Here is a 21,172-nt window from a genome sequence, read left to right as displayed (position 1 = left end):
GCAAGAAAATAAAGGATGAGTTTTATATTTATTTTTTATAATTGCTACCATTTTGTAATTTATTTTTTTAAAGGAAGCTCTATGCCCAACGTGGGGCTTGAACCCATGACCCTGAGATCAAGAGTCGTATGCTCTACCAGCTGAGCCAGCCAGGTGCCCCAATGATGACTTTTAAAAGACCATCCTCCTGGACAGAATTCTATCCAGCTGACATCCCAGTGAACCCCAGCCAGACTGTGGGCAGCCCGAGAAATCGCTGTGGAGGAGGATGGGACTGGGTTTTCCCTTGGGAGGGAGGGCTCTGAGAGAGGGGTGGGCCTGTAAGTCGGCCCCCACTGCCCTTCCGTGGGAACCATGGGGAGAGGGGCTGCTGACGGATCTGGGTGGTGGGACGCCTGGGGACAGAAGAGTGGCTGTGTGTGTGGTCAAGGAGGCCGCCTCGCTGGACACGGGCAGTACCTTCAGGCAGTCCAGGAAGAGCTTCATGCCATTGAAATTGAGGAACATCTCGCAGTTGTCGGGCGTCTCGTCCGTGATGTTCCATAGGGCGCTCCAGGAGAACTCCATCACCTGGTCACACTGAAGGGACAGTGGGCTCAGCACAGCTCACCTGGAGGGCCCTGCAGGCTCCTGACACCTGCGAGGGCGCCCCCTAACAAAACCTGGGTATCCTCCGGGGATAAACCATCCCCTCTCGGGCTAGGGGAGGGGCAGAGTGGCTTCATGAAGGCTCGACTTACTATCTTATCCAGCAGCTTCTTCTGAATCAGCTTCAGCATGGTCTGTGGGCAGAGAAGAGAACTTGCGGGGGGGCCAGGGCTCAAGAGCTACTGTGTCCCCCAAGAACCAAGATGGATAGAGGAGAATCAGCACTTCTACTCCTGGCTAATGCATCCTGAAAAGACCAAATGTGCCTATCTGGTCTAGGGGGGCTGTTTGAAGAAGTGCAACCCACAGACTTGGTCCCTAGCATCGGGAGACCTGGGTGCTAGTCCTGGCTCGACCCTGGTTCCCTATGTAGCTTTGGGCCTGGCCCTCCCCTCTGTGGGCTCCAGCCTATCCAGCGCTAAAGAAAGAGGAGAACAGATGCTCCTTCCTCATTCTTTCCTTCCACTCTTCAGCAAATACTTAACTCTTCCCACTGTGTGCCAGGCCCCATGCTAGAAAGTGCTGGGGATGTCATGACGGAAGAAGGCAAGAGTGTGGCATCTTTCCCTACAGAACTCACAACCCAGTGGGGAGGCCGACATTAAACAGACAGTCCCTCAGATACTTATTTAACCCCAGTGAGAAAGACCTAACAGGGGACCTGGTCCGAGGAGCCAGGAGTGGCTTGGACAGTGGGACCAAGTGGGCAGCTGGAGCGGCTGGGAGAAGATGCCAGAATGTTTTAGGCGGAGCAAATCTACGGGGACATAAGCTACATTCATGGTGAGGAGATTCTTCCTTTGGTCTAGCTGAAATCCTTCAGGCGGCAGAGGGGCTCTGGAGAAGGCAGGCAGGGAGGGAGGGGAGGCGGGGCCACCCGAGGGCACGCACCACAACGAAGCCCATCTTGCCCACGGCCTCCTTGTGGTCATTGTCCACTTGGCAGACCAGGGCGTTGCACAGGTGCACGGCGATGCGCTGGATCGACTCGTCCTGCCGAGTGGGGTTGAGGATGCTGAGCAGGAGCTCGTTGACCCGGCGGTACTGGAATTCCAGCTCCTCGGGGATGCTGAAGTTACAGAGGGTCAGACAGCAGTTCCGCTGGACCTGGGCCAGGACAGGAGACAAGGGAAGCACAGTCAGGGTCGGACTCGGGAGCTGGACTCCAGGGGCGCTCTAGAGGCGTGAGATCATCCAGAGCTGAAGTGGTCCAGGAAGGCTTTCTGGAAGAGGAGCCTCCAAGGCTATTTTTTTTTTTTTATGTTTAAAAAAACTGTAAAATATAATTTTCATACAGAGAGGACATAAAACACAAATGTATAGTTTTACGAGCATTTATGAAGCAAACAAGCTTTTCGGCAACCATGTAACCACAGCCTGGGTCAGGAAATAGAACACTGCCGGCACCCGGAAATTCCCATAGGTCCCTTCCTGGTCTTCGGCCCCTCTCCACACTAGAGAGAACTACTGTCCCTGCTAGTCTACATGAAAGATTCTCTAGCATCTTGCTTATTGTTGTTTACCATAGGTTTGCAAGATAAACTTACACGAGAGATTCTCTAGCATCTTGCTTATTGTTGTTTACCATAGGTTTGCAAGATCACCTATGTTGTTATAAGCAGCTGAAAAGCATTCATTCGTCCACTGCATTACGGTACTTGAATTCATTTGCCCATCCCACTGTTGGTGGGCATCTGAGGGGGCTTCAGTGTTTGGCAACTTCAAATGATGCTCGTGCATGCATCTTGGCGTCCACACACATGGTTTCTTCTGGGTCACACGGCGTGCATGTCTTCGACTTGACCAGGTGAACCAGACAGTTTACCAAAGTGGCTGTACCAGTTGGCAGTTCTACTGGCAGAGTAGGAGGCCTCACGCTCCTCGACATCTTCGATTTCTTTTTGCGTTGTCTGTGGATTTTTTTTTAAAGTATTCTTGGAGCGTATGCCTGTAATTTAATTTCCTTCCATCCTTTCTCGTTAGATTTTGGGAGATCATTGTACTTTATTAATTACGTAATTTAGAGGGTAGCCCCTTAGTTAACTTTTCCCCCAAAATTACACATACATTTTTTAATTTGAGAAAAAATTTATTTTAAATTACAAGAGCCAATACTTACTCACTGTAAAAAGTTCAAATAGTAGTATTTGAGCAAAAAGTTAAAGTCTCTCACTTTATTCCCCAGAAGTAATCGCTATTCAAAGTTTGGTGCATGTCCTTCTAGATTTTTCTATCATGCAAATACAAATATATATTTGGGGGAGAGGTGAGGCAAAAAACGATATTATACATATTGGTCCAAAACTTTTCACTTATCAATATGCAGTGGACATCTTTCCACATTAGGGATGTACAGATTTACCATAATATCCCATTGTGGGAGTATGTTACTTTTCCAGGTCCCTATTGCTAAAACATTCTGGTTTCCTCTAATTTATCTTTAATTAAAAAGGGTGGATGTATGTATATCTTCTTCCTCTAAAAAACATCTGAATTGTGGAATACATAGGCCCAAACATCAATGCATTTCCAGTTTTGGCAAATTCTGCCAGTTGGCCTCCAAAACGGTGGTACAATTCATACCTCACCAGTGAGAAGTATGTGAAAGTACTCTCCCCTGACCTCTGTCAACGCTGAGGATCATCGGTCTCTTGAGATGAAATGTGGTATCTCGTCATTTTAATTTCCATTTCTTTGATAGAGTTTATTAATTTGTTTGGGAGTCTTCAACTAGCATTTTTGTAAAAAAAAAAAAAAAAAAAAAAAGACAGCCCTTTTACCTGAAGATAAGATCAATCTCAATGTAGAAAACAGTTGCTCTAAAGTCTGGAGTTGGCAGGCAGTGGGAAAGCAGGCCTTCTCATCCCTACAGAGACTTTCAGGAGGATAATTCGAAAGTACGTCCCAGATGCTTTAAAAAGACACCTACCCATTCACTGCCCTGGCAATGCCCCTTTTAGTCATGTATTATAAGGATAAGCAATTGAGTAGAGTCAGCAAAGCCTTATTTGAAATAGCACACAGGGGCTAACTCAGTGACTATAGCCCGGGCCTGTGGGTCAGCCCGGCCTGCTACTCTGTGGGGATAGGGCTTGGCCACTGCCTCCCAGCTCCAGCTCACAGTGTGCTCCAGAGCGGCCTTCCCTGGGTGAGGATGCCGAACACTGTGCTGATAACCAACAACTATAACACAACGGTTAAGCCCAGCTGTGAGGGGGAGGAGAGCTGGACTGGGGACAACTTTCACTCTGTAGTTAACACATTTTCTTTTTTCTTTTTAAGATTTTATTATTTATTTGACACACAGAGAGAGAGCACAAGCAGGGGGAGTGGCAGGCAGAGGGAGAGGGAGGAGCGGGCTTCCTGCTGAGCAAGGAGCCTGACAAGGGACTCGATCCCAGGACCCTGGGATCATGACCTGAGCCGAAGTCAGACACTTAACCGACTGAGTCACCCAGGCGTCCCAACACATTTTCATATCATGGTCAACCCTTGGACAACCTGAGAGTTAGGGGCACCGACCTCCTCTGCACCCACTGCCGTGTAGCTGAAAATCCACGAATAACTTCTGACTCCTCCCAGAACTTCACCACTAATACCCTACTGTTGACTACATAACGTCAATAGTCAATTAACACATTCTGCATGTTATATGTGGTACATATTGTAGTCTTACGATAAAGTAAGCTAGAGCAAAGAATATGTAAGGAAATCATGAGGAAGAGAAAATACATTGACAGTGTATACTGTATTTGTCAAATAAAATCTGCATCTGGGGTGCCTGGGTGGCTCAGTCAGTTAAGTGTCCAGACTCTTGATTTTGGCTCAGGTCATGGTCTCAGGGTTGTGAGATAGAGCCCCGTGTCGGGCTCTGTGCTAGGCACGGAGCCTGCCTAAGATTCTCTCTCTCCCTCTGCCCTTCCCACCCCTGCTCCTGCTTGATCTCGATCTCTCTCAAATAAATAAATAAATCTGTTTTTTTTAAGATTTTATTTATTTATTTGACAGAAAGAGACACAGCGATAGAGGGAACCCAAGCAGGGGGAGCGGGAGAGGGAGAAGCAGGCTTCCCGCTGAGCAGGGATCCCCATGCGGGGCTCGATCCCAGGACCCTGAGATCATGACCTGAGCCGAAGGCAGACGCTTAACCAACTGAGCCACCCAGACGCCCCTGAATAAATCTGTTTTTTAAAAAAAGGGGTGCCTGGGTGGCTCAGTAGGTTGAGCATCTGACTCTTGATTTCAGCTCAGGTCATGATCTCAGAGTCGTGGGACCGAGCCCTCCATCAGGCTCTGGGCTCCGTGGCTCCGTGGCTCTGTGCTCAGCATGGAGTCGGCTAGTCCCTCTTCCTCTGCTCCTCCCCTAACTCTCTCTCTCTCTCTCTCTCTCTCTCTCTCTCAAATAAATAAATAAATAAAATCTTTAAAGAAGAAATCTACATCTAAGTGGACCTGCACAGTTGAAACCAATGAGGTTCAAGGGTCAGTGGTGTTTGAGTTTGTTTTCAAGCATTAGACGTCTTACTTTTATAATCAGAAAAAAAACATTAAGAGTTCTGTTGTAAAAATGTTTGTTGATCTGGGAGATGGTCACATTCAGAAGACACTGCTGAAATAAAAATCCACATTATGCAAACAGTAAGTGCAGAATGACCCCATCTACTAAATAAACATGCACGGGCGAAATCCAGAACAACTGGTATCCAACATCAACGGTGGCTATCTCTGTGTGGTGGGATTATGGGTGGTGTTTCTTTTTCTTTCTATCTGTAATTACAATTTTTCTAAGGTCAAAATTTGTGTGACTTTTATAATAAAAGCATCTATTGGAAAACAATCCCTCCTCCCCCGGCAGCAGAGTGTTACTGGGCAGAAGGGCTGAGGAGTCAGCATGAGCAGAGGCCCAGGGGCAGGAGGAGAACAGGGTCCCTGGGTGGGGGGTGGCCGTGGGGGATGGACTGGTCAGGTGGGGCCGGGTTACAGGGTCCTGAATGCCAGGTCCCAGAGTCTGGGAGGGATGCTGTGGGTAAGGGCGGGTGCAGTACAGAGCCAGGCGGCAAAGGATGGCCCCTGAGGGACCAGGTTGGTGAGGCTGGGACACAGGGTGCACGGGAAAAGGAGGGGCTGGGCCTGAGCATGCAGGGCTGTCGTGGGTAGGGGGCTCACCGTCACCTCCTGGTAGGATTCCATGCCATTCAGCACCACCTGGATGACCTGTCGGCGTAGCTTGACGCTCTGCTCGGAGCGGTACTCAGAATTGGTCAGGTAGAAGAGGGCAGCGCTGCCTGTGACTTGAATGTTCTTGTCATACTTGTGGCACTTGAGGGCCGTGATGACCAGCTGTAGGAAGACAGGACAGGCCTGGGTTGGCACGTCCCATTCAAGTTGTGCAAGGCCAGGCCGAGGGCTCTGCCAGGGGGCTGCGGTGGGTCCTCTGGGCTACAGCTTATCCCAATCCTGTTCTCTGAGAGAAGTGAGGATGGCGGGCAGAAACTAGGAGAGGGCCACAGGTCTGGGACAAGGCCGGTGCTGGGACGAGTCAGGCCTGGGGCTCGGGGGTAGGACGGCTGGAGTCCCGGGGATGAGGAGGAGGTGCAGAGGAGGGACGGGGGCTCCGGCTCAACCAAATCCAGCACCTGCCAGCTGGGGATGGGCAGGAGACCGAGGACCCCCAGGTTGAGGCTGACCTTCAAGGCCCGAAGAAGCTGGTTGCAGCGCTCGATGCGTGCGATGTCAAAAAGCAGGTTGATGGCCCGTGAGGTGATCTCAGGCCTATGCTCCGTGTAGGCCTCTATGGCATTCAGCACCTGCTCCTCATTTTTGTCACCACTTACCTGGGAATGGAACATGCTCAGAACCACCCAGAAGAGGCCAAGTGGTAGGATCCCTAGATCCCAGCTCCATCTCTAGCCCCAGGGTAGACACCGTGGGGCCCCCAGGCCACCCCCTCCCCTTGTCCCAGGGCTCCGTATTCCTCCCCTCCCCAACTCTCTCTCTCACTTTGTAGGCGGGAATGTGTGTCAGCCGGCACAGGGAGGTCTCGAAGAGCCCAAGGAACTGCAGTGGCCTCTTCAGGGCCCGGAAAGGCATGATGCTGCTCTTGGAAGGCTCAATGCTGGGGAAAGAGGGTGTTGGGTCAGTGGCCTATGGACGGGGGCTGCCCTGGGTTCATTCAGGAGGGCTCCTCCCTGAGGGTGGCTAGGCGTTTACTTGGGGCCCCCTTCTAGGCCCTCCTGTCTCGTATTTTGGGACATAGACCCCCACCTCTTGACAGAAAGATGGCAAGGTCAAATTGTATAACATGTGGGATGGGAGATACTGTTACAACCATCTCTGGAAAATACTATATGCCCTTCTAGTGAGGACTTGTCCACTTTATGTAAAGTTCTACCAACAATCATGAAGGACATGCCCATCAACCAAACCCCGCAAACGTATGGCTGGTAATAGGGCTTATAGCCAATTATAGCTGGATGGGTTTGAATTGGATCTCTCAACCAACCGAGCCAGGAAGCAACCTATCTGCTGTGATACCTAATGCATGGTGGACACTGCTGGCCCATCCTACCACTGCCACCGATCTCTAGCTAGGCTGAGTGTCCTAATTTCCTGGTCACTCCTCAAGCTTGCACCTTCCAGTCTTTGCGTATGCTGTTCCCTCTGCTGGAACACCTTTCCTCTGGCAAACTCAGAAGGAGCTTTCAGGACAGCTTGGATGCCATTCTTCCTTCCTCTTTCCTGATCCTCAGGGCAACCCCACAGCCCTGTGCCTCCCCTACCACAGTCCTATTAATGACTCCTCTGTCCCCATTAGCTCGTACAGACTCCAGAGGGCAGGGCCTGCTTCGTTTCTTTATCTCTAGCACCCAGCACAGGACTTGGCTCGGTAAATAAATGCTTGTTGAATGACACCCTGCTGGCAACCATGGCGGGTGGGTCCCCACCTAGTCTGCCCTGCCTCCTCGTCCATCTTGGAGATGCTGCAGTTCTCCAGGATCATGTGGCCAGAGATGTCCAGGGACATCAGGTTCCCCAGCTTTTGCACAAAGAGGCTCAGCACCTTGCGAGTCAGCTTGAACTTGTAGTAGCTGGAGAGGCGGTCTCGGGAGATGTCCAGGTGTCTGGAGATTGGAGTGGGGGCCAAAGGTCAGGAGCTGGACACGGGTTGGGGTTTCCTCAGAGACCCCTGCTCTTTCAGCCCATGGCACGGGAGGGCCCATCCCTGCCACAGCTGCTCCAGGGCATTCTGGGGAAGAGCCTGCTGGCACCCCAAGGCCCTGAACAGCCGGGATGCAGCCAAAACACTGGGCTTAAGGAAGGGGACTGACTCTTCCAAACCCACTTCTGCCTGGCCAGGGGCTCACAAACCTCCTGGGACTGCCAACCCCCACCCCCCACCCTTACCCCAGTGAGCTCCGGGCCAGCAGCTCACCGTAGCTTGTGCAGCTGGACGATGACCCGGATGTGATCGTCTGAAAGGTCCATGTTGTAGAGCACAAGGGACACCAGGCTGTCTTTCCACTGGGTTAGGAAGGCCGCATCGCTCGTCTGGATGCCTGAGAGGTCCAAGGCAGCCAGGGAGTTGAGTGGCCGTAGCAGGGACTCCACAGGGACCCCGTCGATCATGCGGCCCAAGTTGAGGAAGCGTAGGCGGCTAAAGCCCTCAAAGGTGAAGTCCTTGACCAGCACCTGGCAGGTGGGGTTGACGAGGCACTCGTCTTCACAGCCCCCTGGGTTCTCCTCCTCATAGAAAATGTTTGCACAGCCGAAGAGGCTCAAGGACACCAGGGTGTGGCTAAAGCTCCTCAGCGTCTGCAGACTCTTGGCGGACAGCTTCTCGCAGTTGGTCAGGTACAGCTCCACCAGGTCCTGGTAGCAGGCACAGCTCCGTCATCACCACAGCCCACCAACCCCCACCTCCGGCGACCCCCAGGCCTGACCCCAGACCACAGGCAGGCTTGGGGAGGGGCGTGCATAAGGAGGGGGCACGCCAGATTCTTGTGCTGGAGGCGACTCACTGACCCTCTCTGGCCGGCCTCCCCATGGCCAGCCCCCCTGGCTGGCGATGCAGGTCTCACCTGCTTGCGGATGGCCTCCAGGTCCTGGTCCTGCACCAGGTCCTCGCGGAGGTGGATCCGGGTGAGGCGGGTGCTGCGGGGGTCTGAGAAAAGGCTGAAGAAGCTCTCGTGCGGCTCAAAGTTGCAGGCGGCGTTGACCAGCTCCACATACCTGGGAGGGAGGAAAGCCTGGCTAGTGGGAGGGGCCCGGGGACCCTTGTCCTCTCTAAAGGCTCAGCTCCAGGTGTCCTGTCCCTGGAAACTTCCCTCACCACCCATCAGCAGCTTCCATCTCCTCCGCTCCCTGCCCCTCTTTCTAAGAGCACCTGCTTGGATCCTGACCCCCTTGCAGGTGAGATGAAGGGTGGCCCCAGGCACCAGGGGGGCAAAGGTGATAAAGGGGCCTGTAATCAATAGCGAATCCCAAACTCTTCCTCCCAAAGCCGTACACATCTATAACAAACACACACGTCCACATTCCTCATTTTAAGCCAGCTTCTGTTCCTTGACCGGCCCCTCCCGGGACCCTTTCTAATACGAAGATTAAGCCAAGGGGTTTAACATTCCCAGCTGGGTGCAGGGCAAGCACTCAATAAAACTCCGTTTGAGATGCCAGTTGATACAAGAATCTTGGTCTGGTGGAAAAGCCTTGGGAGTCAAACACTCTGGACTCTAAATCCTAGCGTGGCTGTTCACCACTTGGGCAACTTGACATGAGTAATGGAACTTCCCCAGACTTTAGTTTCTTCATCTGTAAAATGGACATAACTCTGGTCTGCAAAGCGTCCAAGCGAGTGCCTGACCCACATTAAATGCTCAGAACATGATTACAAGTCGGGCTCTGTCCTCGGGTCACATACAAGTTCCCACTCTTTCTCCTTTCTTTTATTCAGATTTTATTTTATTTGTTTTTAAGATTTATTTATTTGAGAGAGAGAGAGAGAGCAAGCAGGGGAGGGGGAGAGGGAGAGGGAGAGAGTGAAGCAGACTCCCTGGTGAGTGTGGCGTCCAATGTGGGGCTCGAGCTCATGGCCCTGAGATCATGACCTGAGCCGAAATCAAGAGTCAGCCACTCAATGGACTGAGACACCCAGGCGCTCCCTATTTTATTTTATTCTTTAAAGATTTTTGATTTCGGCTCAGGTCATGTCTCCGGGTCTTGGGATGGAGCCCTGTATTCGGCTCAGTGGGGAGTCTGCTTGGGATTCTCTCTCTCCCTTTCCCTCCTGCCTTTCCCACTTGTGCTCTCTCAAATAAATAAATACATTTTTTAAAAAAGATTTTGGGGCACCTGGGTGGCTCAGTCCATTAAGTGTCTGCCTTTGGCTCAGGTCATGATCCCAGGGTCCTGGGATCGAGCCCCACATCGGGCTCCCTGCTCGGCTGGGAGCCTGCTTCTCCTGCTCCCTCTACCCCTCCTGCCCTCCTGGCCCTCTACTTCCCAAATAAATAAATATTAAAAAAACTTTTTTTAAAGATTTTATTTTTAAATAAACTCCACACCCAATGTGGAGTTCAAACTCACAACCCCAAGATCAAGAGTCGCACGCTCCACTGACTGAGCCAGCCAGGTGCCCCACAAGTTCCCACTTTTATGTGCAACTGTTTGGTCTAACAAGTTTCCTTCTGGGCATCTAGACTGAACTCCCTGAGGTGAGTGAATGCATATCCTATTGCTAGGAGCCTCTAATAGTGGGGAGTCCCCTAGAGGGTCCACATAAAGATTTTCTGAATGATTCGATTCCTGGTCATAGATCCATTATTTGTGTACCAGAGCATAAATATGTTCGTGGCCATGTGCACACACAGACACGTGTTTGTAGGCACAGGTACGCGTGCGCACACACAGAACAGCACAGAACTCCTTCGTTTATATGCAGGTTTCTTTTTTCTTTCTTTTTATTTTTTTATTTGTTTATTATTATGTTATGTTAATCACCATACATTACATCATTAGTTTTGGGGTTTCTTTTTTCTTCTTCTTCTTCTTTTCTTCTTCTTTTGTTTTAAAGATTTTATTTATTGATTTGAGAGAGAGAGAGCAGAGTGAGAGAGAGAGAGCATGAGTGGTGGGGGAGTGGCAGAGGGAGAGGGAGAAGCAGACTCCCTACTGAGCAGGGAGCCCAATGCAGGGCTCGATCCCAGGACCCTGGGATCATGACCCGAGCCGAAGGCAGACGCTTAACCATCTGAGCCACCTAGGCGCCCCATATGCAGGTTTTCATACCCTCTCATAGATGTAATGTGCACTCGCAGTTACACACTCAAATGTATCCCATGCTGCAGAAGCCCAGGTGTGTATATATACCCATTCCTTCACATGCACACACCTCCATACACATACCAACGTGCACACACGTGACTTTGTTCTCCTGCACGCACAGATACCCAAGTGTGTGCACACCCCCTCACACGTGTGTATCCATAGCCACATCCCCGTATGGTGCACACGATGGTCCCAGAGCCTCCACATGCGCTCATGCTAAGACTCAGGCCCGTGCCCCAGTGCCCCCACTGCTCACTCATTGACGAGCCGGTCACAGATCTCGCTGGGCAGGAAGATGTCTGGATGCAGCCGCAGAGTCTCCTTGTCCAGCAGGTAGCCCAATGTGCCATCCAGGTTGCGCAGGCAGAAGTCGGTGCAGAGGGCCATCAAGGACTCGGGGGTGTCGGACGCCATGCTGAGGGCAGGCGGGTGGACCAACCCAGGACAGGGGCCCCTAGGGGCAGCGGTGACTCCCTAGCACTCACAGGATCATTGGCAGAACCACAACCTGGGGGACAGGAAGAAGCTAAGTGAGCCACACATAAGAGCCACAACCACTGGCTACCCTATGCCCACTTTCTGAGCAGGGAAACTGAGGCCCCAGATGTCACACGCAAATTAGCAGCTTAGCAGAGACATGCCCCAAGGCTCCTGATTCCTTCCCTGCTCCTCTCTGCTATGCCACTAGCGAGGTGTGATTTGACCTGCAAAGAGCAGGAGGCCTTGTCCAAGCATTTTTATGCCTTCACAGTGTCTGTGGGCAGACAAGCTGGGGACTCAATGCTGGGCTGAGGATAACGGGGGCTTCCATTAACAGCCACACTGAGGCATCCCTTACTATGTAACCTAACCTATAAATAGCTGTCACTGTGGGAACAGTCAGTATATGCCGGGACTTTATAGACATGTTGTCACTGAATCTCATTGTATATGATTAAGAGTGAAGGCTCCTCCCAAGAGAAATGAAAATATGTGTCCACATAAAAATTATACATTCATGTTCACAGCGGTATTATTCATAATAGTCAGGAAATGGAAACTACTTTCCATTAACTGATGCATGGATAAACAGAAATGGTCTGTCCATACAATGGAATATTATTCAGCCATAAAAGGAATGAGGTATTGACGCATGCTACAACATGGACAGACCTTGAAAACATTATGCTAAGTAAGAGAAACCAGACACAAAAGGCCGTATACTGTATGGTTCCATTTATATGTAATGTCTAGCCAGAATAGGAAACCTGTGGAGACAGAAGTAGATTAGTGGTGGCCTAGGGCTGGGGGGTTGTGAGGAATGGGGAATGACTGATAAGAGGTACAGGGTTTCTTCTGGGGTGATAAAAATGTTCTAAAATTGATGATGGTGAGAGTCACACAACTCCGAATATACTAAAAACCACTGAATTATCTATGTTAAATAGGTATACTGTATGGTATAGGAATTGTAGCTCAATAAAACTGTTATTAAAGAACTAAAGTTGAGGGGTGCCTCGCTGGTGCAGTCAGAAGAGCATGCGACGCTTGATCTCGGGTTGTGAGTTTGAGCCCCACCTTGGGCAGGGAGCCTACTTAAACAAACAAACAAACAAACAAATAAATAAATAAACAAAGTCAGGGTGCCTGGCTGGCTCAGTTGGTGGAGCATGTGACTTTTTTTTTTAAGATTTTATTTATTTATTTATTTGAAAGAGAGAGAGAGAGAAAGACAGCAAGAGAGGGAACACAAGCAGGGGGAGTGGGAGAGGGAGAAGCAGGCTTCCCGCCGAGCAGGGAGCCCGATGCGGGGCTCGATCCCAGGACCCTGGGATCATGACCTGAGCTGAAGGCAGACGCTTAACGCCTGAGCCACCCAGGCGCCCCTAAGGAGCATGTGACTCTTAATCTTAGGGTCGTGAGTACAGATTACTAAAAAAAAAATAAATAAATAAACTTAAAAAAAAAGCAACCTTAAAGTCTCCTACTACTTTCATGATCTTGAGCTAGGTAAAGATTCCTTAAATAAGACTCATAAGGAAAAATGATAAACCAATCTGCACCGAAGTGAAGAAACTTCTGTTCATATATACACAAAAATTAATCGAAGATGGACCACGGACCTATATGTGAAGGGTAAAACAACAAGGTTTCTAGAAGAAAATACAGGAGTCTATCTTGTGACTTTAGAGTAGGCAATCATTTCTTTTTTTTTTAAAGATTTTATTTATTTGACAGAGAGAGAGACAGCGAGAGAGGGAACACAAGCAGGGGGAGTGGGAGAGGGAGAAGCAGGCTTCCTGCCGAGCAGGGAGCCCGATGCGGGGCTCGATCCCAGGACCCTGAGATCATGACCTGAGCTGAAGGCAGTTGCTTAACCAACTGAGCCACCCAGGCACCGCTTCTTCTTCTTTTTTTTTTTAAGATTTTATTTATTGACAGAGAGAGCACAAGCAGAGGGAGAGAGAGGGAGAAGCAGGCTCCCTGCCGAGCAAGGAGCCTGATGCGGGACTCGATCCCAAGACCCCGGGATCACGACCCGGGCCAAAGGCAGCTGCTTAACTGACTGAGCCACCCAGGTGTCCCGAGTAGGCAATCATTTCTTTTTTTTTTTTTTTTTTTTTTTTAAGATTTTATTTATTTATTTGAGAGAGAGAATGAGATAGAGAGAGAGCATGAGAGGGGAGAGGGTCAGAGGGAGAAGCAGACTCCCTGCTGAGCAGGGAGCCCGATGTGGGACTCGATCCCGGGACTCGAGGATCATGACCTGAGCCGAAGGCAGTCGCTTAACCAACTGAGCCACCCAGGCGCCCGGCAATCATTTCTTAAACAGGTCACAAAAAACCCCAGAAACCATAAAAAAGAAAAAATTGTACTGCCTTAAAATGTAAGACTCTGTTAATCAAAAGATATCATTAAGAAAAAGGACAAGCCACAGACTAGAAAATATTTCCAATAATATATCCAACAAATGACTCATATTCAGAATATATAAACACCTTCTACAGATCATTTTTAAAAAGACTTTAGCAATTTCTGCACCGAGGGCAGGGCTCAAACTCACAACCCCAAGATCAAGAATCCTATGCTCCACTGAATGAGCCAGTCAGGCGCTCCCAAATCACTTTTTTTTTTTAAGATTTATTTATTTGAGAGAAAGAGAGGGAGAGAGAGAGTATGTGTGTGCATGTATGCACATGCACAAGCGAGCAGGGTGAGGGGCAGAGGGAGAGGAGAATTCCCAGCAGATTCCCCACTAAGCATGGAGCCCCACATAGGGCTTAATCTCCCAACTCCAAAATCACGACCTGAGCTGAAATCAAGAGTTGGATATCTAACCGACTGAACCACTCAGGCAACACCCCCAAATTGTTTTAAAAGGACATAGCATCCAACTAAAAAATGGGCAAAAGACTAGAACAGGCATTTCATAAAGAATAGAAAACATATGGACACATATGGAAAAGGGCTCAGCTTCATTAATATCCATAAAACCACAATGAGACACCATTTCCCACCCACCAGAATGGCTCAACTGGAAACAATCCAGGCACTACCAAGCTTGTGCTATGGTGAAGACGGAACAGCGGGATGTCACCCACGCTGCGAGTGGGAGTGTAAATTGGTGCGAATTGACAGTATAATGAAATACTGTGCGACACTATCTACTAAAGCTGAATATGCACATATGTTCAATGTTCAGCAATTCCACTCCTAGGCACACACCCAACAGAGATGCACATATACATGTTCCCCCAAAGACACAGACCAGAATGTTCACAGCAGCATGATTCAGAATAGCCAAAACCAGAAAAGAATCTGAATGTCCTTGACATTAGAATAAATAAGTACAGTATACTCACCAATGAAATATTAAGGGCAACGAGAAGGCACAAACTACTGTTAACACAACAGCTTGGATGAACCTCCCAAGTTTAGTGAAAGGAGTCAGACACAAAAGAGCATGTATCATATTATATACCGAATGAATCCATTCATGTTTTACTCCATTAAGTTAAAAAAAAAAAAAGCCAGAACAATCTGATCTGTGGTGGCAGAAGTCAGCAATGAGTTTACTTTGGGGATTTGGCTGGGTGTTGAGAAGCTTCTAGTCCCACATCAGAGTGCTGGATATATAGGTGTGTTCACTTTGTGAATATTCGGGAGCTGTATACCCTGGTATGATTTTTCAAAATGTATATTATAACTCAATGAGAGTTAAGAAAATGGCCTGGACACCAAAAAGGTCCACATTTAGAGGGGACTGGGGTTCAGTGAAGTGATGCTCTGACAGTATAGCTCCTTAGCTACAGGTGGCTGAGAGAGAATGAAAACTGAACCTTCACATTCAAATTGAATGAACAAGATAGAAAACAATCAACCATTTATAGAACTGAGGAAAGTCAGGAATTAATCCCAAACCATCTTCCTGTCAGAGTCTATATCGGAAAGGGGGGGAAATAGGCAAAAGGAATCCATGGTGTTAAAAGTCAGGGTAGTGATTCCCTTTGCAGAGAGGCAGTGATTAGAAAGTGGCAGGGGGGCTTTGGGGATAGGTGTGTTTGCTGGTGCACATTCATCAAACTGTCCACTCACGCTTTCCAGGCCTTTCCCTAGCTAGGTTATACTTCAATAGTTTTTTGTTTTGTTTTTTTTTAAGCGCAGGCTCTGTCATCAGATAGATCTGTTTCAACCCAGTTCTACAATTCACTGTAAATTATTATTTTTTTAAAGATTTTTTTTTTTTTTTATTGAGAGAGAGAGAATGAGAGAGAGCATGAGAGGGAAGAAGGTCAGAGGGAGAAGCAGACTCCCTGCTGAGCAGGGAGCCCGATGCGGGACTCAATCCCGGGACTCCAGGATCATGACCTGAGCCGAAGGCAGTCGCTTAACCAACTGAGCCACCCAGGCGCCCTCACTGTAAATTATTTAAGCTCTCTGGACCTCAGTTTCTTCATCTGGAAAATGGGATAATAATCCCCACTTCACAGGGCTGCTGGAATAAATGAGATGTCGGGAAAATGCTTGGTCTCGGGCTTGATGAGACTGAGTACACAAGAAATGTTGCTTATGATCCCACCTTGCAGATGAGAAAACTCAAGCTGAGAGAGGCTACTCTGTCCAAAGTGGGATTTGAACCTGGTCTCTCGGACTCCATCATATCAACCCTTGGAGAGCTCTGAAGGAGTTCGGGGCCCAGCACTGCCCCTGGCTTCCTGGAGCCCCCGTGTCCATATGTGAGCCTTCGAGGCTGCTCTAGAAATCCAGTGGGCGGCCCCAGAGCCCTGTGCTGTCTGGGATCACAAGGTCTAAGTGCCAGCACCACTACTTACTGGTGCCAGTGCTCTGAGAGCTCTGGAGTCAGGCCCACCCAGCTTCAAGTCCCAGCCCTGCCGCTTAAGAGCAGGTGAACTTGGGCAAGGGTCTTCACTGCCCTGTGCCTCGGTTTCTTCTCTAAAACAGGGAGCACTGTGTGAGGATAACATGGAATATCGGAAGAGCTTAGCCTGGCACCTGGCCCGTGGTAACTGCTCAATAAAAAGAAGCTACTATTACAATTACGATTATCACCATCACCATCCCTTTCTCCTGCCTCACCTCCCCTGGTCCCCAACAGAGCGGGGTCTGCTCCTGCCCAGGTGCAGTCCTGTGCTCCCCAGGCCTGGGGCTCTTGCCGCAAGGCCCATGGTGCCAATTTCCCACCGGCTGCGTGCCACCCTTGAGGGAAGGCACAATAAACAGGCTGCCTGGGCCACTGGGCACGGCCTTCCTTTACCTTCATTCTCTTCTAGATCTTCCCTGGTCAACAGGAGCCGGGGAAGAACCGCTGACAGGGAGGCGCATCCTGTTGGAAACCGAGTCCCCTCTCTTCAAGCAGTGACTCAAGGCCTCCTGAGCCACAGCCAGCCTTCTGGCCCACTCGAGGCCTGCTGGGCTCTACGGCAGCCGGCCTGGCCTCCTTCGTGGTACTGGCAACAGGCCCCAAGCACAGGGTCACCTTCAGACCTTTGCTCAGTCTGTTTTCTTTCAACTGGGAGCATCCCAATTCAATGACTTATCCCACTTTCTATTCTAAATACTACTCCCACCCCCAAAACACATCCGTGTCCCTCCTCCAGGAAGCATCCCCGCCCACACACACGCCAGCCCACACCACCTTTGAACACTGCCCCGAACATCGCCAGCCTTGGTATCAAAATCGCTTCCTCTGGGAAGCCTTCCCTGACCCGCCAGGATGCTCCCGCCATGTGCGCCCACGGCCCCACCGGAACAACTAACACTTTGAACTGATGCTGGTTTCGTGATCGGGCTTCCTTGCCAGACGGTCGGTTCCGTGAGGACAGGAACCGGGCTGTCTTGTGTGGCATCGCCCTGCGCTGAGCCCAGGTCACTTCTTTATCCACTCAGCAGCTGTCTATTGAGCACTGTGGGTTCAGTGGTGAGCGAAACCAGACAAGGTCCTCGTCCTTATGGAGCAAACTGACTCTGAGGGAGACAGACATCCACCTAAGCAGCACACAAACCTCACACCATGTCCCTGGGACCAGTGTTCTGGAGAAGGAGGTATATGGCGCTCTGGGTGCCTATGCCAGGGGACCTGCCCCGGACTGGGGAGTCATGCGCAGGCTTCTTGGAAGTGATATTTCAGCTGCAACCCGAAAGAGGAGTCACAGTTAACTCTGGTGGTGGGGAGAGAAGGGAAAGGCATTCCAGGAAGACAGAAATGATGTGCACAGGCTGAAAGGCCAGAGGGTATGGGATGCTGGTGCCAGAGGCCCAATTCCACAACAATTTGCTGGACAAAGGAAGTGCTGAACACCCTGTGTGGGCCTGACAGATGGTAGGGTTTCAACACGTGCCTCTGGCAGGGACAAGAGGGACTTGCAGGTTGTGGCAGACGTGGCCGGTGCCTGGGGCACAAGGCACACTCTGTATCCTCCCTGTCCACTGTGCCAGGACAGTGGGAGGACCCAGTGGCCACAGAGGAACCCTCACCACTCTGAACAAGAGAGCACCGCCTGGGGCTTTGCCTTTTCGGCAGGGCTGAGCCCAGTTACCCGGGTACCCACCAGGCCCTGACCCTGTTCCCCGGGTGGAAGAAACACCACCCTTTCAGCCACTAAGGTCACCCAAAGACAAACCAGGCAGATGGTACCATCTGCTAACCACCCTTTGGCAGTGGGACCTGGCTGCTTGGGGCTGGGGTGAGCTGGAGAAGGAAGGGGCCACCCTCATCTTGGCAGGGAGGCCGAGGGGCCAGGGGCGCCCTGCCACTGGTGCCCCCAGGCGGTTGTCATCTCTACCCTCCCCACACCCACCCCCGAGGGCTCCCCACTCCTGGAGCAAGCACCGGCCATCTGGGATTCTGGCAACCAGGGACAGAGGGAACTCTGATTCTGACAGCACACCACATGGAAAGAAGAACCCCATGTCTTCCTCCATCCCTTCTCTAGCAGGTTCTTCACACTGGATCCACCCTGAGCTCTGACATGGGGGGTGAGGGGGGAGTGGCAGGGAGCAGATGAGAGAAGGCAGAACACAGAAGCAGTGACCACAGTCTCCACCCCGGTTTCTTCCAGGTGGGGCGCTGAGCCCCTCATGCTTTACTGCATATAGTTCCTTATTTAACCAACAAACCACATTCCCTAGGATCTGGTACTTGAAGCTAATTGACATTTGTATAACAATTGCTGAACACCTTCCCACAGCCTGTGAGCTCACGAGCTTGGGGAGGATGGGAACCCAGTCTGCTTGCAGGCTCCCGGATCCTCTGTGCCAGTCTGTGCCTGGCACGCGTCAGAATAAAGGTTTGCCTTTGCCCTGATCTCACTATAGCAGCTGAGGTATTGACTATTGACTGTTACCCCCCCATTTGCTGAGGAAGACACTGAGGCTTGCCTGAAATCACACAACGGATGACAGGGGATGCGATTCCAAACCAAACCCGTGCATCTCACCACACCACCGGGTCTTCTGTCCATGCAGCGCAGTGGGTGGAAAGAGGAACTGTGGTCCAGAGGGAGCATGGGACCCCACCAGCGACCTGACACCCGGCCGACAGAGAGGCTGGGGGAGCCAGAAGCTTGAGCCTTGGAGCAGCGCCCACCCCGTGAAATATTAACCCAAGAGCTGGGCGGGGGGGTGGGGGTGGGGGTGGAATCCAAACAAATGCCCTATTTACAGAAGCTGGAAGTTTTCCAGGAGGGAGCAGATCCCAGTCCAGATATTGGGGGTGGGAAGCTGCTGTGAGGAGAGTCAGGGCAAGTGACAGGGTCTCCCGGGAGCCAGGGTGCAGGCCAGGGGCGGAAAGCATCCCGACGGGGTCATAATCCACAGAGTGGGTGATGTTAAGAAGATGCAGAAACGGAATGAGGGAGGCATGCACCTCCCCGCTCACTGGTGCCACCTGGAGGCAGAGGGGCCTTGGGGAATACCTGGGTTCCCAGCTCACACGCAAACTTAATGATCAATCACATCCATACCAAGCAACATATTCCAAGAACTTGATATCCGTCAGGTCATTTAACTCCCTCAGCAACCACATGAAGCAGGAGTTATTAGAATCTACAACTTACAGAGAGGCAGCTGAGGAGTGGCAAAGTAATCTGCCACGGACTACGTATAGGTTCAAGGGTCTATCTGTACCTCACAACACATACACATGTATGCGTTAGTTCCAGACCCAGAGTGCCGAGCTCTCCATGCATGTTCTCACTGAAGGCACAAATAACCTAGGAGGGACATATTTTGTTTTCCAGATGAGCAAACCGTGGTTCAAAGATGTGTGAGGACCTGCCCAAGGTCCCCCAGAAAGTGCCTGGCTCTCCTTCGCATGACGCTAGGGGCAGGAACTATTCCCCCCACCCCCACCCCCGATCTTGTTTCTGCAGATGAGGCTTCACTGACTCCTTAAAACTCTGCGTGTCCTTAGGCACCGAGCACAGATGATCTGTTACCGCTGGTAACTGTGCTATGAGCATATATCATTTTGGCCACACGACTTGAAGCTTCTTGGCGGGGGCCTTGTGTGATCCATGGCATCTCCATGACACAGTGAGTGTACAGCTGGCTGGTTGCAGATGAAGGAGCCTCGCCTGCACGAGATCCCCAAGCAATATTTGTCGGCCTCAGGATTCATCAGGGTCCTTATCGGTCAATGTGTTGCAAACACATTGTGTGGGCTTGCTGAGGAGATGCCAAGAAGGTGGTGAACAATCATTATGGAGGGATCGCCTAGGAATCATGCCTGGGGAGAGCCTTCTGTCCGTTTGGAAGGTGGAAAATCAGCTTTAGTGATTGAGCCAGATAAAGAATGTCGGTCCCAAAACAGATGACCCATCAGGGATCCCTGAAGTGGCCTTTCAGGAGTCAAGAGCAGCTAAGGCACTGATGGCACTAGTCATACCAAGAACTGTTCTTTGCCTCTGTAGAGAGCTTTAGAGTGCACCCAATACTTTCACGACCTGGGTCTCATTTCATCCTTCCAACAGCCTTCAGAGTTAGTATACAGATAGGAAAACCGAGGCCCAGACAGGGGATGGAACTTGCCCCCCAAGTTCACATAGTGAGCCAGCTGCAGACCTTGGGCTTGAACCCAGGTCCCCAGGTGGCTGGTCCTAGGTTCCAGCCGCAAGAGCTGCTCAAATAGGCTGACTCTCAGCATCCAAGCGCTCTGACTTTTCGTTTTTAAATCATCTGGCCCAGTCACCTTGTTCAGCTTATGACCCAGGCCTGATGATATAGTCCAGGCTTGAGGGGTGAGGAGGGAGATCAACCATTGTTCCGCTCCCTATAAGGTAGGCTGCAAAGTCTCAGCCTCTGCTGGGTACTTCTCAGATTAACGCTCTCCATCAGCAGATCAGCGACACACATCCCAACCACATGTCTGAGGCCAACACCATCATTTTATCTATTTTACGTGGTAGAATGGGGATTTGCTGTGCTCTTTTTAAAAAGCCCCCATCACCTTCTAAGAGTGGCGTCAAGAAAGCCAAGACCAAGTTACCATCCTCTCTGTAGGATATACAAACATTGTTCCCCCTAAGGGGTGACAGTAAGTGTCCACTGTGTCTCCCTTTACCCCCACTGTTCTCCAAAATTCTACCAGCTCAGGAGGCAGCCAGAGCTGGTGGCACCACCAGCTGGTGCTAAAAAGAAAGGCTTTGAGGTAGACACATGCAAACAGTTCCTCATCATGGCCACTGCCATCATCACAACTGTT

The 21,172-nt window shown here is 50.6% G+C and overlaps 1 protein-coding gene across 6 annotated transcripts in view; it reads right to left on the bottom strand.

Annotated features, from left to right (window-relative positions):
* The window catches only part of ZER1 (zyg-11 related cell cycle regulator), a 30,030-nt gene that overhangs the window by 7,059 nt on the left and 1,799 nt on the right, over positions 1-21,172 (bottom strand). For 5 of the 6 annotated variants that reach the window (XM_027616506.2, XM_027616511.2, XM_027616510.1 and 2 more), the window contains 10 exons: positions 11,228-11,479; positions 8,727-8,877; positions 8,081-8,517; positions 7,593-7,769; positions 6,649-6,763; positions 6,336-6,482; positions 5,815-5,988; positions 1,540-1,755; positions 741-782; positions 460-579 (listed from right to left, as the gene is read on the bottom strand). In XM_027616506.2, coding sequence (XP_027472307.1) covers positions 460-579; positions 741-782; positions 1,540-1,755; positions 5,815-5,988; positions 6,336-6,482; positions 6,649-6,763; positions 7,593-7,769; positions 8,081-8,517; positions 8,727-8,877; positions 11,228-11,385 — 1,737 coding nt within the window. In that variant the 5' untranslated portion in view covers positions 11,386-11,479. The remainder of the gene's footprint in view (positions 1-459; positions 580-740; positions 783-1,539; positions 1,756-5,814; positions 5,989-6,335; positions 6,483-6,648; positions 6,764-7,592; positions 7,770-8,080; positions 8,518-8,726; positions 8,878-11,227; positions 11,480-21,172) is intronic. The other variant, XM_027616509.2, reaches the window with a different exon arrangement.

Source organism: Zalophus californianus, chromosome 13 (genome assembly GCF_009762305.2).
Source record: "Zalophus californianus isolate mZalCal1 chromosome 13, mZalCal1.pri.v2, whole genome shotgun sequence".
NCBI lineage: Eukaryota > Metazoa > Chordata > Mammalia > Carnivora > Otariidae > Zalophus > Zalophus californianus.
This window is presented reverse-complemented; position numbering and strand designations above follow the sequence as displayed.